Raw genomic sequence first — 18,312 nt, 5'->3', positions numbered from 1 at the left:
TGGAAGACCTCTCTCTCTCTCTCTCTCTCTCTTTCTCTCTTTCTCTCTTTCTTTCTCTCTGCCTCTCCTCTCTCTGTGTAACTCTGACTTTCAAATAAATGAATAAGTCTTTTTTTAAAAAAGTGACATATGCAGCCTTATTCCCCACATGGCACCAAAGCCCATAACAAGGTTGTTTTACCAGGGCCAATCTTTCCAGTACCAGATAATAAAGTGAATACTTCTCTAATCAATCACCCTGCCATAAACTTGCAGAGATTCAGAATATAAGAAGTAATATTCAAGATGGCTAGAGATGGCCAACATTTGCTCCATGACAGAAAATAAAAAACCAGAACAAAGGAAGGACCACATTTCCAGGGCACCAGGCCTGGAGCTATGCTCCCTCAACACAATCTCAGGAAATTCTCTTAAGCTTTTCTGTGTTGGAGCCAACTGGAAGTAGCCAATACACAATCCCAGAAAACCAGAACTTAGGAAGTCCCCTTCTGCATCTCTTACCACTTGGTGCTTTGTTCCCCAGGTTCTAGGTCTCAGCTGCACCCAGTAGCACCAGAACTGCAACTATTGATAAGCCCTGGGAGTACCTTGCTTTTCCTGTGGGACCTGGGAAATGCTCTATTTCCATTGCACTGATGGAAGTCCTTGGCTGACAATGTGTAAGCCTCACCACAACCTACACTTTTACTCTGGGACCTATGAAAGATATCCTTCCTGCTCAGAAACTACAGTACTGAGATTGTTAGTACTATAGTTCTTAGATCACCTGTAAACAGCCTGCAGGACCATGTGAAATCCTGCCTGCATTTAACTGCATGGTCCCTTTCAAATTTCCCAGTGCTAGAAGTAGAGCTTTTGGTGCTATAAGCCCCACTATTACCCACACACTGCCAGGAAACATGGGAAAGGTCTACTCACATCACCCAGTTACAGGGACAAAGCTACTGGTGCCAAGTTCCAGCAAGTCTGGGACAAGGGAAAGACATATGTGTCCCTCCCAATCTAAAAAGGTAGGACTGACATCACAAACTCTACTACAATTCACAGCTTACTCTGGGGCCTGAAGACAGACACATTTGGAAGCTCAAACCCACTACAAAATCTTACCACTACCCCCATGAACTGCTGCAGACTGGATAACTGTAGGATTTGTAGACACTGCTGACATTGGTCATAGCTGAAGAGATCACTTAGAGATTACAATCCTGGGCTCACCAAGAACCAAAGCCAGAGTAACAACCACACAGCTGACATTCCACATCCCATCTAAACAAACTGCTGATCTTGAGAGTAGGTTTTTGAAACAATACAATCATAAAAACCATAAAAAGGCCAGTGTGATATGTAGGATATCAATAAGTAACAAACATTTGTTGTTACAGGAATAATTAAAGGAAAAAGCCATGGAGAACTTCCTGAATGCAATAATTGGAAGCCTCCTAGGTCTTTTTTGGGGGGACAGGCAGAGTGGACAGTGAGAGAGACAGAGAGAAAGGTCTTCCTTTTGCCATTGGTTCACCCTCCAATGGGCGCCATGGCTGGCATGCTGCAGCCAGCGCACTGCGCTGATCCGAAGACAGGAGCCAAGTGCTTATCCTGGTCTCCCATGGGGTGCAGGGCCCAAGCACTTGGGACATCCTCCACTGCACTCCTGGGCCACAGCAGAGAGCTGGCCTGGAAGAGGGGCAACTGGGACAGAATCCGGTGCTCTGACCAGGACTAGAACCCAGTGTGCTGGCACCACAAGGCAGAGGATTAGCCTATTGAGCCACGCCGCCGGCCAGCCTCCTAGGTCTTGAAAGAGATATGATCATCCAGATAAAGGACGTTTAACCCTGAACAGACTCAAACTATAAAGACTTTCCACAAGGAATGTTGCAATCAAATTGTCAAAAGTTAATAATAGGGGGCCAGCACTACATTGCAGTGGGTTAAATACCTGTCCTGAAGCACTGGAATCTCATATGGGCACTGGTTCTAGTCCTAGCTGCTCCTCTTCTGATATAGCTCTCTTCTATGGCCTGGGATAGCAGTAGAAGATGGCCCAAGTTGTTGGGCCCCTGCACCCATGTGGTTGACCCAGAAGAAGCTCCTGGCTCCTGGCTTCAGATGGCCTCACCTCTGGCCATTGCGGCCATCTAGGGAGTGGGCCAATAGATGGAAGACCTTTCTCTATCTCTTCCTCTCACTGTCTGTAACTCTACCTCTCAAATAAATAAATAAATAATTTTCAAGAAGAGAAGGGAAGGTAAGGGAAGGGAAGGGAAGGGAGGGAAGGGGAGAGGAGAGGAGAGGAGAGGAGAGGAGAGGAGAGGAGAGGAGAGGAGAGGAGAGGAGAGGAGAGGAGAGGAGAAGGGAAGGGAAGGGAAGGGAAGGGAAGGGAAGAGGAGAGGAGAGGAGAGGAGAGGAGAGGAGAGGAGAGGAGAGGAGAAGAGAAGAGAAGAGAAGAGAAGAGAAGAGAAGAGAAGAGAAGAGAAGAGAAGAGAAGAGAAGAGAAGAGAGAAAACATACCCAGAGCCGGTGCTGTGGTGCAGTAAGTTAATCCACCACTGCAGCACTGGCATCCCATACGGGCGCCAGTTCTAGTCCCGGCTGGTCCTTTTCTGATCGAGCTCCCTGCTATGACCTGGGAAAGCAGTAGAAGATGGCCCAAGTGCTTGACCCCCTGCACCCATGAGGGAGAATAAAAAGTTGAAAAAGATATTAGATACAAATAGAAAGAAAAAATGATCAAGAGTAGATGTACTCATATCAAGTAAAAACAGATTTCAATCCAGAAATTAAAAAAAGAGACAAAGAAGATTATATATTAATAAGAGGATTCATGGAGCAAGAAGAAATAACAACATATAGGCATATATAATAAAAAACAAATATATAAGGCAAATATTATTATAAGTAAATGAGATAGATTGCAATACAATAACAGTGATACACTTCAATATCTCACTGTCATCAATAGGCACATCATCTAGCCAGAAACTCCACAAAGGTATATAAGAGAGCCAAAGCATGGAGCAAATGAATAACTCAGGCATTGATAGAACATTTTAATTAAATACCACAAGAATATACATTCTCCTCATTAGAACATCAAACACTGTCCAGGATAAACCATACATTAGGTGACAATCAGTTCTCAGAATTTACATATACAACATAGCTCCCTGCTTTGACCTGGGAAAGCAATAGAAGATGGCCCAAGTTCTTGGGCCCCTGCACCCATGAGGGAGACCTGGAAGAAGCTCCTGGCTACTGGCTTCAGATCAGCACAGCTCCAGCCATTGCAGCCATTTGAGGAGTGAACCAAAGGAAGGAAGATCTTTCTTTCTGTCTCCTCCTCTCACTGTCTGTAACTCTACCTCTCAGATAAGCAAATAAAATCTTAAAAAAAGAAACTATAACCAACCCTACATTATCTATAAGAAACTCACTTCACAGGTAAAGATACACATTCACTGAGAGTAAAGGGTTGAAAAAGATATTAGATACAAATAGAAAGAAAAAATGATCAATGGTGGGCAGAATCACTGTATTCCTAAAGATGTACTTTTGAAATACATGAAGTTAAAATAAAATAATGGCTCTCACTTAGGAAAAAAAGACACTGCTTGGGATTCCTACAACCCACTTTAGAGTGCCAATGTTTGAGCCATGGTTCTCCTTCTGATTCCAGCTACCTGCTAATGTACACGCTAGGACGCAGCAGTGATAGCTCAAGTTCTTGGGTCTCTGCCATCCTGGATTGAATTCTGAGCTGCTTCTATGGCCTGGCCCAGCCCTGGCTGTTGCTGGCATTTGAGAAGTAAACCAGAAAATGGAAGATATCACTTCTCTCCTGTCTCTGTTTCTCTGCATTTCAAAGAAAATGAAAATAAATAAAAAATATATAATAATTTTGTAAAAAGAAATCTCATTCACATTACCTTCAAAAAAATTGAATATTTAGGAATAAATGAAACCAAAAAGGTAAATTTATCTAGCATGAAACTAATAGTGAAATTTATTAAACACTTATGAGAGGCATCATGAAGGACACAAAAAATGGAAGGATATCCCTTGTTCATGGATTGGAATAAATGATAGTGTTAAAATGCTATCTACATTGCCAGTGCTGTAGCTCAATAAGCTAATCCTCCACCTTGCAGCACCGGCACACCGGGTTCTAGTCCCAGTCGGGGTGACAGATTCTGTCCCGGTTGCCCCTCTTCCAGGCCAGCTCTCTGCTCTGGCCCGGGAGTGCAGTGGAGGATGTCCCAAGTGCTTGGGCCCTGCAACCCATGGGAGACCAGGAGAAGCACCTGGCTCCTGCCTTCAGATCAGCATGGTGCACCAGCCACAGCGCGCCGATTGTGGCGGCCATTGGAGGGTGAACCAACGGCAATGGAAGACCTTTCTCTCTGTGTCTCTCTCTCTCAATGTTCACTCTGCATGTAAAAAAAAATGCTATCTACAGATTCATTGCAATCCCCATAAAATTCTGGTGACTGAATAAAGAGTGGAAGAGGAAAGAGGAAGAGGCATTACTATTCTTAAAGGAATTATTTTCTTCTGATTCCACTTACAAATCTTGATGCAATCATTTCACAGAATACATTGGTGAATGCAATATATTATAGTGTCAGTTTATGCTATATACATGTTTTAGATATTTATTTGGTACAACTAAAGTGAATAACAGTGCATGTCTATCAAACATTTTAGAAACAAAGGACAGCTTTAAGGAACCAATGATAAAGTAAGATTGAATCTACAATCCAATTTCTAAAGGCAAAAGAATATGATGGCTCAAACTCAGGACTTTTTTCTGATTGTTTAAATTATAGATATTGCCAGTGGTACAACTAATATCCAGAACATTGAGGAACAAATAATATTCCTTGCCTGCTACGAGCAACCAGAAAGATCTTAATGCCAAAAGTAGACTTAGTTATTAAGATATTAGGATAAATGTATACTAGGCATTGTTATAAGCTCTGCCATGGATAACGTGTGAAAATAATGTGCACCCAAAAAGCTCAGTCAAAAAGATCACAAACACATGAATCAGTTTACAGAGAATGTCCATAATAGGCAGCTCCACAGAGACCAAGGATGGATTAGAGTTATCCAGTGAAGGAGGGAAGGTCAGAGGGATGGGGGTGCACTGAAAATAGGTATGGAGAATTTGAAAGTCTCCCAGTTGATCAGCAAGTATTTGGCAATAAGCACTGAAAGATTTATGAAACAGCATACCTCATGACCTATTAATTAGCCTAATTATCTCAGTAAGAAAAAAATGCAAGCTTTATTAACTAAAAATGATCATTATATATTACTCATAATCACACACAATTAGTGATTTCCTAAATATACAATACTGAGCAAACAGGTGTGCATTATTAACATAAAATGAAACTTGGCTGGCATGGAAACAGTAACAATATCCATCAGTTATAGGGAAATACATTCATGATATATTGTTAGGTTTGCAAGCATAATAGAGGAGAAACTGAGTCTGCCTGTAACAGGGCTTACCTTGGTTGAGGCCTAGAACATTCTAGGACACAACAAGCACATGATGGTTGGCACTCTTCAGCACACAGGGAGGGTGGCCAGACATGTTTTGGGCTGGAGGACATAAGGCAGAGTGCAGAGTTTGGCCTCTAAACTTGTGACATAAACAGAACTCTCCTCTGGGACTCATGAACAAGGCAGGTCCTCACTTTCCCTACACAGAGCCCCACCACTGGCAGAATGCAAACAGAAATCAGCTGCCACCTAAGCAGAGAATCCACAAGCATGAAACGTTTTCCAACACAAGTGCCATTTCACTTTGGGACTAGCAATGAAGAAAATACAAAGAGGTAAGGAAACTCAAAGAGAAACACTGAAAAAGAACAAGAATGTAATGGTACTGTTAGGAGAAAATACAAGGTGTTATTCTGACCCAAAGATCAGCACCCCCTCTTTCTCACTAGCACAGCACAACCTGCAGAGGTAACAAGTGTTACACACCAGAAAGAACTGACAAGGACAGACTCACATCATTTAAACAAACTGCACACTGCAAAACTCTCTCCTAACACATAAGCATGTGGATCTCAGGGTCAACTGAGAGGCCAACTCCACTGTTGGCACCAGCAAAGTGTGCGGACACAGGCCTTCTACTAAGCCCCTTCTTAGGCACAAACACAGTGTTCCGTTAACAGAAAGACACACCACTGATGCAAAGCTCAGAATACATGCAGTTTCTGCATTGTTCCTGGAGAAGAAAATGTCAGATTCCAAGGAGAAGCCATTAAACACATATGGAAGATTATTTCCCTTGCTTCTGATTTTCAGGATGAGGGTCCAAATGCCTCTAGTGTAGTAGGATTTAATTATTAATCTGTGAGGGCACAGGGTCTGCCTCATGGCTTCAAGTCACAGACAAAATGAGTATCACCCTTGTCATCAGTGGCTACCTAGACGGAGGCCCTCCCGACATTGACCTCAGGACATGGTCTTAGAACTCCAGTGTGCTCCCTCCAAAGGTGCTAGCAACAGAGGACTTGAGCTCCTAAACATCTGACTCCAAGAACCCCAGGGCTTAATCATAGATAGCTGGCCAATGGAATAGGCACAAAAATCTTAGTGCCTTGCCTATGTATCTGAAGGAGTCAGAAAGCAAATGGAATTGAAAGGTAGTGAAACGTGAAAGAAAGGAGAGGACCTTAGCTTTCATGGAACTGTGTTTCTGCCATTCTGTGCAGAATTGTCAGAAGCCTCAAGAGGTACTGAACACATACAGACATGAGCATGTACTCAAATGCAGGCATAACAACGCTTAACAGATATAGAATATCTAACATATAATGGATAGGAGTGAAAATGACATTTTGAGATTCAATGATTATTTACAGCCCTTGGATTACTGTTGAGGAACAGTGGGTTTTTCCCCTCATATTATTCGTTGAATTCTTTATGTACTGTAGGATTAATCTTATGAGTATAAAGAAAATTGAAAATAGGTTTGTAGAATTAGTAGTAGGAATGGGAAAGGGAAGAGGAAGAAGAGTGAGAGCACAGGGGGGAGGGAAGGATTACTATTCCTGATCCTGCATATATGAAATGCATGAATATGTCTACCTTAAATAAAACTTTAAAAGCACAGATACACACACCTTGAACTTACCAAGATGCCACCACTTTGTACTCAGGCTTGAGTAAAAAGGATAATTGGATCATCTCTCTTTCTGGTTCCATGTAGTACAGGGGAAAAAACACTCCCAGCACTAGGTCTCCATCTCTGAAGACACTTGGCTTCAGGTAATCAAGGCAGTTCTCATCATTCTTGACCTGTGAATTAGATAAAGCCTGCAGGAGTAGGTAGAGAAAAATCAGAGGCAATGACATGTCACTGTCTCCCCAAACTATAGTGAGAGCCCTGAGTCTCAGCTGAGAGGAGGAGACACAGGGCTGGATCAGGTCTGAGGGCTCATCAATCAGCAGTAACAGTGGAGCTCTGTGTAGAGCACAGCTGACTCCAGGTATTGACGAGTGTCCTCTGCCTGTAGGAACCTGTGTGCCAGTCTGGTGAGCTAGACCAGAGCACAGCTAGAAGAAGAATGCAGAGTTCAAAGCAAGTCACAGTGCTGAGACCTGGCTGTGAGTGTCCTGTGATCAGAGCTGCTCTGGGTTCCCTGTATTTTCAATGCTTCCCATTTGTCTCATCCAGAAACTCAGGGGATCCACCTGCCTGAGGCACTGCACCTGTTGCCCTCGATTATGGGGGAAAACCCTTTTGAAAAACATGTTTTGCATTTGTCTACCTTCCTTGCCTCTAGGGTTGCATCATAGTCCAACAAGGCTTTGGCAATCATTGCATCCTGGAACGGCATCCCTGTTAAACAGTGTGCACAGTGGCCAAGAGTTGTGTGAAGAGACAGCTTTCATAGATTTGGCAGGGTTAGAAAAAGTTTGTGTTGGAATGACAAAAACACCCAGCTGCATCTTCCCACATGATACTGTTGACAAAAGATGAAGGGTTGACATCAGTCACAATGACCTTTCATGCACCACAGGAATCCTCATCATTACCGTGTCTGATGTCACTCCCAGGGCCATAATATCCTGCTGCCAAAAAAAAATGGGCTTCCTGATTAATATGTGAATAATCCACATTCCAGAGAGAGGTGGAAGTTCATCCCCCACACCTACCCATCCACACAGCTGAGCTCCCCACCCATAAGCCTGATGCTCTCCCCATTAAGAAGCTTAAGCTCTCAGCATCAGTGGTTTCAATGTGACAACTGAAAGGAACCGCGTTAGTTCTCAGCCACTTAATTCCTGTGGTCATATCTATTTCCTCCCACTTTTCAGAGAAAACAATAGAATGTCCAACGTGTATTTTCATTTTGAATTTCATTACTTTAAATTATGTAGATGTGTGTCTACAAGAGAATGATTTGATATCTGTACACACTGAAAATGGGAATGCAAATGTCCCTTTCACATACAAATTTCACATCCTTTAGTTGGAACTGCTGGATAGTATGAAGGTTCTATATTTAATTTTTAATCATACAATTTTCATTACATTGACACTAGATTACCTTCCTACCTGCAATTTGAAAGCATTCCCTTTTCTCCTCATCCTTGTTAACAATTATTTCTTCTGCATTTTTCAAATATTTATTTTATTTATATGAAAGGCAGGGTTACAGAGAGGGAGTCGGAGAGAGAGAAAGAGAGAGAGAGATCTTCCATACACTGGCCACAGTATAATTCCATATGATGAGCACAATAGCTAGGGCTGAATCAATCCAAAGCCAGAAGCCAGGAACTTCTTCCAGTCTGATCTCCAATGTAGGTGGCAGGGGCCCAAGCACTTGGAACATCTGCTGCTTTCTCAGGTCATTAGCAGGGAGTTGGATTAAAAGTGGAGCAGCCATGTCTGAAACTGATGCCTATATGAGATGCTGGCATCAAAGGCAGTAGTTTAACTGCTGTGCTACAATGCCAGCCATGCTTTTGTGTTTTTTATAATATCCCTTCTAACAGGTTTGAGGTGAAACCTCCTTATAGCTTTAGTTTGCATCTCTTTGATGATTAGTGGTGAAGAGCATTTATCCACATACCTATTGATCATTTATAGGTCTTGTATTGAGAAATATCTATTCAAGTCTTCGCAAACTTTTAGTTCATTTAGTTGCTTCCTTGCTATTGAGTTTTGGAGTACCATTTATTTTTTTTTCCTTTTAAGATTTATTTATTTGAAAGGCAGAGTTACAGAGAAGCAGAGGCAGAGAGAGGTCTTCCATCTGCTGGTTCAGTCCCCAGAAGGCCACAATGGCCAGAGCTGCACCAATGCACAGCCAACAGCCAGGAGCTTCTTCCGAGTCTCCCATGCACATACAGCAGGCCAAGGATTTTGACCATCTTCTACTGATTTCCCAGGCCATAGCAGAGAGCCAGATTGGAAGTGAAGAAGCCAAGACTTGAGTCAGCACCCACAAGGGATGCCAGCATGCCAGGTGGTGGCTTTACCCTCTATGCCACAGTGCTGGCCCCGCACTCTACTTTTTAACCCTCTCTTCGCCTTCCCTCCTACCTTCTTTCCTTCTCTTTTGCTTGTTTTTAGTTTTTCAGGTAACATATTTTAAATTTATATTACACATCACTTCTCGGCCTTTTGGCTAAGATCAAGTGTAGTATCTGTTCTTATCAGTTTAAATTTACACTACAGTAAAAAAAGCTTATTACTTTGCAAAATAAGAAGTTTAATAAATAAAAAAGACCCTGGTTTAGTGGGAATAGACAATGGCCATAAACAGTTATTGAATGGGAAAATGACCATTTCTCCAACATACAGTAAAATTTTAAGTAATTAAAGATCATTAAAACTATAGTAGTATCACATTTTTAACCATTGGTCTCACCCAGGTATAAAACAAAATTTTACATATATATATATGTATATATATATATAGATGCAGCAATAATGATACACACAGACATTTCTTACTTTTTTTCTTTTTTTTTAATTTTAGCTCCCACATAAAAGAGAACATATGGTATTTGTCTTTCTGGGTCCGGCTTAGTTCACTCAACATGATGTCCTCCAGTTGTGTGCATTTTGCTGCATATGATAGAATTTCATTCCTTGTTGTACAAAATGTACAAATACAAAATATATAAATGCATATGTATATAAGATGTATATAAAATATACAAATGTATATTTTCTTTATCCATTCATCTGATGACCAACACCTTGGTTGATTTCACTTTTTTCTACTGTGAACAGTGCTGCTATGAATGTGGTGATGCAGGTATCTCTTTGATGCACAGTGTTCAAGTCATTTGGGTATATTCCCAGTAGTGGAATTGCTGGATCATATGCCAAGTCTATTTCTAGCTTTGTAAGAAATTTTCACACTGTTTCCCACATTGGTTGAACTAATTTACATCCCCCTAATCACTATATAAGTGTCCCTTTTGTCCATATCCCTCTACCATCTGTAACTCTCTGTTTTGGAATTTAGCCATTCTGACAGGGGTGAGGTCATATCTCATTAGGGTTTTGACTTGCATTTTCCGATGGCTACTGAGATTGAGCATTTTCTCATATATTTTTTTGGCCATTTGTATTTCTTTTTTTGAGAACTGTCTATTGAGGTCCTTAGAACCCTTCCCAACTGGATGGGTTTTGTTTTGTTGAATTTTTAAGTTGCTGGTATATTTGGGCTATTAATCCTTTGTCACATAGGTGGCTTGCAAATAATTTTTCACATTTTGTTGGATGTCTCTTAACTCTATTGATCATTTCCTTTCCCATGCAAAAGCTTTCTATTGGTTGCTTCTTCACTGTATTGTCTGTTCTTTTGAAAATTTTTAGATAGAAGGAATCTTCTTTGTTTTTTGTCTTACTCTTGTTATGGCTTTTCACGCTTATCCTACAAATCATTTCCAAGACTAATGTATGCAAATTTCACTGATAGTACCTTCTAGTTTTGCATCTACATAGAGAAGATGATAGCATAATTTTTGAACATGCTATTTACACTATGGATGTAAAATATGAATGTGAGTATACTTAAATACAACTGACTTCAGTTTAAAATGGTTAAGATGACAGACTAGGGAGGAAGCTTGCTGCTCTAATCTATGAGAAGATAGTTTTTAAAAAGTGGAGAGAGTACAGTCACAGGGAACAGTTAGAAAACAGCAGGGAAATGCCACACAAATTAGACGGACACAGCAGACCTACATGGAGGGTGTGGATGCACACAAAAAAGGACTCCAGCAGCCAAGAGCCTCCATACCAGCTTTGTATAGAGAGATGAGACCAGACTGCAGTAGCCCAAGCCACTGGTGATAAAGCTGCAGGAAAATCCTGGAGGGAATCCTGATTGCAGCTCTGTGGCAGATAGTGTACCTGCCTAACTAGAGGAGAAACAAAGGAGGAAGGGGCATGTTTTTCTCTCAGATCACTCTGCAAGAGTGTCCTGTAAGAAGCCAATAGAGAGTGGGTGCAATTTTGGACATACATAACAGCTGCACCAGCCCATGTCCATACCCAGAAACCAGCTGAGTGGAGATGCCTGAGTCTGGCAGGGAGGACTGACAGGCACCTGGGTGCTTGAGACTGTGGGAGGCTTGTGTGCCAGAACTGAGAAAACACTGAGGCCATGTGGGAAGGCTCAGGGTGTGACTGGGACTTTTGGCAGTCACTGTGAGGAGATCCACACACTCAGGGCTCCCTGGTTCCCTGGTGAGGGACATTGCTGGGAAATCTGCTTACACTGAGGACTGCACAGATCCTTTGTGTGGCCCTTGTGGAAGTGAGACAAATATTATACACACTGCGGCTAGCACCCAGCACTGGTCTCCTTTGAGGAGATTAAGGGAGCTGAATCTACACCAACAGCACAGAACATACCTCCCCTCTGATAACAAAGTTTTACCATGCCAACCTAGGTGTCACCTTAAAACTCCCTTCAACCTAGAGCACTGAACAGAGCTCCTTGGCCACAGCCAAATCATACCTCTAGGTATTTGCTGCAAGCAGACATTCCATTAATGCAAAAGACATAGTCCAAACATAAAAGCTGCTGCAGTGAAAAAAAAAAAAAGAAACCAACTAGTATCTCCACAAATCCCAAATAACAAATGTATCAAGAAACAAGAATAAGGAACACAACATGACACCCCAAAAGAATACAACACTTCAATACTAGATTGTGAAGATGATGAGTTTGAAATAATGCCAGAAATAAAATTCAAAAAATGTATCATAGGATTACTTAAAAGTAATCTGAAAAAAAAAAATGTACAAACTAGTGAAAACTGTACATAACATAAGAGAAAATTTCTCCCACAAAATTGAGATCTTAAGAGAAAGCAAAATGAAATCTCAGAAATGAAGAATTTACAAAGCAAAAAAATGCAATAGAAAGCCTTAACACAATTGGTGAAGCAGAAGAAAGAATATTTGACACAAAAGAAAAATAGCAGGAAATTATACAGTCGAACAAAAAAAAACAAGAAGAGGAAATTAGAAAACTAAAAAACATTGTTGGGAATCTACAGGATACTATCAAGCAACACAACATGCAGGCTCTAGGAGTTCTTGAAGTCATGAAAAGAAAGGACTAGAAGGCCTCTTTAAGGGCTGGAAGAGTGACGTATCAGGTACAGCTGCTACCTGCAGTGCCAGCATCCCATATGGGCACCAGTTCAAGTCCCAGCTGCTCCACTTCTGATCCAGCTCTCTGCTATGGCATGGGAAAGCAATACAAGATGGCCCAAGCGCTTGCACCCCTGTACCTGCATGGAAGATGTGGAAAAAGCTCTAGGTTCTTTGCTTCAGATTAGCACACCTTCTGCCATTGCGGCCATCTGGGGAGTGAACCAAGTATCTCCACAAATGCCAAACAATAAATTCAACAATGCAAGAAACAAGAATAAGGAAGACAACATGATGCTCCCAAAAGAACATGACACTTTAATACAAGATTATGGGGCCGGCGCCGTGGCTCAATAGGCTAATCCTCCACCTTGCGGCGCCGGCACACCGGGTTCTAGTCCCGGTCGGTGCGCCGGATTCTGTCCCGGTTGCCCCTCTTCCAGGCCAGCTCTCTGCTATGGCCAGGGAGTGCAGTGGAGGATGGCCCAAGTGCTTGGGCCCTGCACCCCATGGGAGACCAGGAAAAGCACCTGGCTCCTGGCTCCTGCCATCGGATCAGCGCGGTGCGCCGGCTCTAGCGGCGGCCATTGGAGGGTGAACCAATGGCAAAGGAAGACCTTTCTCTCTCTGTCTCTCTCTCTGTCCACCCTGCCTGTCAAAAATATATAAAAAAAATTATAAAAAAAGATTATGAAAGATGGTGAGATAGAAGAAATACAAGAAACGGAACTCAAAAAACTGATGATAAGAATACTTAGAAGTAACAAAATGCAAACACACAAACTACTGAAATAAACAGGACATGAAAGAATGAAAATGAAATCTTAAGGAGGAATCAAAATAAAATCAGGAATTCAGTGCAACATGAAATTGAGATATTGAAGAGAAATAAAATGAAATGAAGAATTCAATAGAACAAATAAAAAACATATTGGAGAGCCTTAAAAACATAATCAATGAGGCAGAAAAGAGAATAGTGGACTTAGAAGACAGAGCACAGGAAAGTATACAGTCAAACCAAAGAAAAGAAGAGGAAATTTGAAATCTAAAAAATATTGTTGAGAATCTATAGGATACCATTTAAAAAAAACCAACATTTGGGTTCTAGGAGTTCCTGAAGACATGGAGAGAGAGAAAGGATTAGAAGGCATTTTTAGTGATGCACTAGCAGAAAACTTCCCAGGTTTGGAGAAAGAGACATCCAAGAAGAGGAAGAACACAGAACTCCAAATATATATGACCAGAAAAGATCCTCACCACGACACACTGTAATCAATCTCACCGCAGTGAAACATAAAGAAAAGATTCTAAAATTTGCAAGAGAGAAACGCTAGATTACTCTTAGAGAGCCTCCAATTAGACTCACAGCAGATTTCTCATCAGAAACCCTGCAGGAAAGGTGTGAATGGAAATATGTACCCAAGTCCTAAGAGAAAAAAAAAAAAAAACATCTGTGAATGAAGGCGAAATAAAGATCTTTCAGAGTGGACGGTACTGCAGCTCACTTGGCTAAACCTCTACATCTGGCACCAGCACCCGGGGTTCTAGTCCCGGTTGGGGCACTGGATTCTGTCCTGGCTGCTCTTCTTCTATTCCAGCTCTCTGCTGTAGCCCGGGAAAGCAGTGGAGGGTAGCCCAGGTGCTTGGGACCTGCACCCACATGGGAGACCAGGAGAACGAACCTGGCTCCTGGCTTCAGATCAGCACAGTGTGTGGGCTGCAGCACACCGGCCATAGCAGCCATTTGGGGGGTGAACAAACGGAAAACGAAGACCTTTCTCTCTTCTCTGTCTCTCTCCTTCACTGCCTAACTTGGCCTGTGGGAAAAAAAGATGTTTCATAGCAAATAGAAATTGAAAGAAATTGTAAACACCCAGAGTGTCTTGGCTTTCCATGCCTGAAATACTCTCATGGGCTTTTCAGCCTGATCCGCATGCCTTAAGGGCTGATTCTGAGGCCAGAGTGCTGTTTAGGACATCTGCCATTTTATGGGTCTGCTGTGTATCTCACTTCCCATGTTGGATTGTTCTCTCCCTTTTTATTCTATCAGCTAGTATTTGCAGACACTAGTCTGGTTTATGTGATCCCTTTGGCTCTTAGTACTATCATTATGATCAATTGTGAACAGAAATTGATCACTTGGACTAGTGAGATGGCATTGGTACATGCCACCTTGATGGGATTGAATTGGAATCCCTGGAAAAAAACACCTAAATGAAAGATCTCCGCGAGTGAGATCCCAGTGGAAAGAATGGGTCATCAAAGAAGGAGGTACCTTTCTATGAAGGGAGGAGAGAACTTCCACTTTGATCATGGCCTTGTCTAAATATGATCAGAGTCGGTGAACTCAGGGGGCTTCCATAGCCTTGGCAGCTCATGACAAGAGCCTAGGGTGATTACTGATGCCAGAAACAAGAGTGTCAATTTGTAAAGTCAACAACAGGAGTCACTGTGCACTTACTCCTCATGTAGGAGCTCTGTCCTTAGTGTGCTGTACATTGAGATTTAATGCTATAACTAGTACTCAAACAGTATTTTTCACTTTATGTTTCTGTGTGGGAGCAAACTGTTGAAATATTTACTTAATATATGCTAAACTGATCTTCTGTATATAAAGAGAATTGAAAAGGAATCTTGATGTGAATGGAAGGGGAGAGGGAGTGGGAAAGTGGAGGGTTGTGGGTGGGAGGGACGTTATGGGGGAAAAGCCATTGTAATCCATAAGCTGTACTTTGGAAATTTATATTCATTAAATAAAAGTTTTAAAAAAAAAAGAAAAAAAAAAGAAATTGTAAACACCCATCCAGCCCTGCAAAAGATGCTTCAAGATGTGTTGCACACAGAAAAACAAAAAACATTATCATCAATACGAAAGAAGGAAAAGGAAGAAAATCTCTCAGTAAAAGATCACAGGAAGTTCAAAGCATATTTTTGAAATATCTTTGGGAAAATGGCAGAGCAAAGTCACTACTTATCAATAGTCACATTGAAAGTAAATGGCCTCAGCTCTCCAATTAAAAGACACAAAATGGCAGAATGAATTAAAATACAAAACCCATCTATTTGCTGCTTACAAAAACACATCTTTCCAACAAAGGTGCATGCAGACTGAAAGTGAAAGGTTGCAAAAAGATATGCCATGCCAACAGAAACCAAAAAAGAGCTGGTGTAGCCATCTTAATATCAGACAAAATAGACTTTAAGCAAAACTGTTAAAGAGACAAAGATAGGCACTCTATAATTATTAAGGGATCACCAACCCTGATCTTGTTTAGACAAGGCCATATTGAAAGTGGAAGTTCTCTCCTCCCTTCAGAGAAAGGTACCTCCTTCTTTGATGGCCCATTCTTCCTGCTGGGATCTCACTCACAGAGATCTTTCATTTAGGTCATTTTTTGCCACAGTGTCTTGACTTTCCATGCCTGAGAAACTCTCCTGGGCTTTTTAGCCAGATACAGTGCCATAAGGGCTGATTCTGAGGCAAGAGTGCTGTTTAGGGCATTTTCCATTCTATGAGTCTAATGTGTATCCTGCTTCCCATGTAGGATCTTTCTCTCCCTTTAAATTCTATCAGCTATTATCTTCAGACACTGCTCATATTTTTGTAATCCCTTTGACACTTAATCCTATCTTTTTGATCAATCATGAACTTAAACAGATCATTTTAACAAGTAAGATGGCATTGGCACATGCTACCTTGATGTGAATGGATTAGGCTCCCATGGCAGATAACTGTGCAGGTACCTGTGCCTTCCACATAGGTCCACCAAGTCCCTCTAATTACAGAGGAGTGTCTTCTGCCATTTTTTCCTAATTCTTCCCTGAGACTACACTATCTTCACTTTTTTTTTTGACAGGCAGAGTTAAAGAGAGAGACAGAGAGAAAAGTCTTCCTTCTGTTGGTTCACCCCCAAAATGGCCACTATGGCCTGCGTGCTGTGCCAATCTGAAGCCAGGAGCCAGGTGCTTCCTAGTCTCCCATGCGGGTGCAGGGCCCACACACTTGGGCCATGCTCCACTGCCTTCCTGGGCCACAGCAGAGAGCTGGACTGGAAGAGGAGAAACCGGGACAGAATCTGGCAGCCCAACCGGGACTAGAACCTGGGGTGCCGGCACCGCAGGTGGAAGATTAGCCTAGTAATGCTAGCCACTATCTTCACTTTTATTAATCTGTCTTCTCCCGGATTCAGTAAGCTCCCTCCCTATCCCGTCATCTTAGCTCCTCCTGGAGGGCGTATTCTTTAAACAACTGTCATCATTTCTTCATTAATTTGAACCAAGAACTTCATAAATATTCTATAATCTTATCTTCCAAAGCCTTTTTTGACAACATACTTATTTTTCTAATATTGAGGCTACCAACGCAAAAATAGTATGTCAACTATTATTGTAATAAACATGGAAATTGATTGGAGATAGAAGATGGCAGAATAGTGTGGGCACGCACCGATAGTCTGGGAAAATTTAGTTTAAAAAGGGGAGTTATGGTAGCCTCAGAAAAAGAACCAGGAAAATATTGCAGAGGAAACTCTTCTGGATCTAGTGGCTGTGAATCGGAGGACCTACTGGGAGAACAAGGTCGCCCACCGTGTGGAAGCCAAGCCGCAGGAGCCACGGGAGCTGCAGGGTCTGCGCACCAGTGCAGGAAGGGGAGTGCATGTCACACAGACACCAGCGGGGAGAGCTGGGACGTCCAGGGCTCTGAGTCCACACTTTGGCGCTGGAAGGGGAGGTGAACTCAATAACCCGAGACATTGGCGGGGAAACGGGGGTCAGAATCTAGAGGGGAGCCGGAGAGTGCAGCAGACTCACTACCGGAAAGAAGGAAAAAAAAGGTTGGGAGATTCTCTCTCCGCCAACCTTGCAAAGGTTGAAGCAAGACCCCTACCTTACACCTTACACAAAAAAACACTCAACATGGATTAAAGACCTAAATCTATGACCTGACACCATCAAGTTACTAGAGAACATTGCAGAAACCCTTCAAGATATTGGCACAGGCGAAGAGTTTCTGGAAAAGACCTGGGAGGCACGGGCAGTCAAAGCCAAAATCAACTATTGGGATTGCATCAAATTGAGAAGTTTCTGTACTGCAAAAGAAACAGTCAGGAGAGTGAAGAGACAAACGACAGAATGGGAAAAAATATTCGCAAACTATGCAACAGATAAAGGGTTAATAACCAGAATCTACAAAGAATCAAGAAACTCCACAAAAAACAAAACAAACAACCCACTTAAGAGATGGGCCAAGGACCTCAATAGACATTTTTCAAAAGAGGAAATCCAAATGGCCAACAGGAACATGAAAAAATGTTCAAGGTCACTAGCAATCAGGGAAATGCAAATCAAAACCACAATGAGGTTTCACCTCACCCCAGTGAGAATGGCTCACATACAGAAATCTACCAACAACAGATGCTAGCAAGGAAGTGGGGAAAAAGAGACACTAACCCACTGTTGGTGGGAATGCAAACTGGTCAAGCCAATATGGAAGTCAGTCTGGAGATCCCTCAGAAACCTGAAGATAACCCTACCACTCGACCCAGCCATCCCACTCCTTGGAATTTACCCAAAGGAATTTAAATTGGCAAACAAAAAAGCGGTCTGCACCCTAATGTTTATTGCAGCTCAATTCACAATAGCTAAGACCTGGAACTAAC

The 18,312-nt window shown here is 42.1% G+C and overlaps 1 protein-coding gene and 1 pseudogene across 2 annotated transcripts in view; one reads left to right on the top strand and one right to left on the bottom strand.

Moving 5' to 3' along the window:
- Positions 1–18,312, bottom strand: part of LOC138847773 (vomeronasal type-2 receptor 116-like) — a 36,602-nt gene that overhangs the window by 12,280 nt on the left and 6,010 nt on the right. Inside the window, exon 1 of one of the 2 annotated variants that reach the window (XR_011385733.1) lies at positions 7,157–7,291. Coding sequence is in view for 1 of the 2 variants with exons in the window: in XM_070067568.1 (XP_069923669.1) it covers positions 7,157–7,338 (182 nt within the window). In the remaining variant the exon portion in view is untranslated. Of the gene's footprint in view, positions 1–7,156; positions 7,339–18,312 lie in introns of those variants that run through there. The other variant, XM_070067568.1, reaches the window with a different exon arrangement.
- Positions 9,640–9,766, top strand: LOC127485851 (U2 spliceosomal RNA; annotated as a pseudogene).

This window comes from Oryctolagus cuniculus (genome assembly GCF_964237555.1).
Source record: "Oryctolagus cuniculus chromosome 16 unlocalized genomic scaffold, mOryCun1.1 SUPER_16_unloc_1, whole genome shotgun sequence".
Lineage (NCBI taxonomy): Eukaryota > Metazoa > Chordata > Mammalia > Lagomorpha > Leporidae > Oryctolagus > Oryctolagus cuniculus.
Note: the sequence above shows the minus strand (reverse complement) of the source record. Positions and strands in the feature narration are given on the sequence as shown.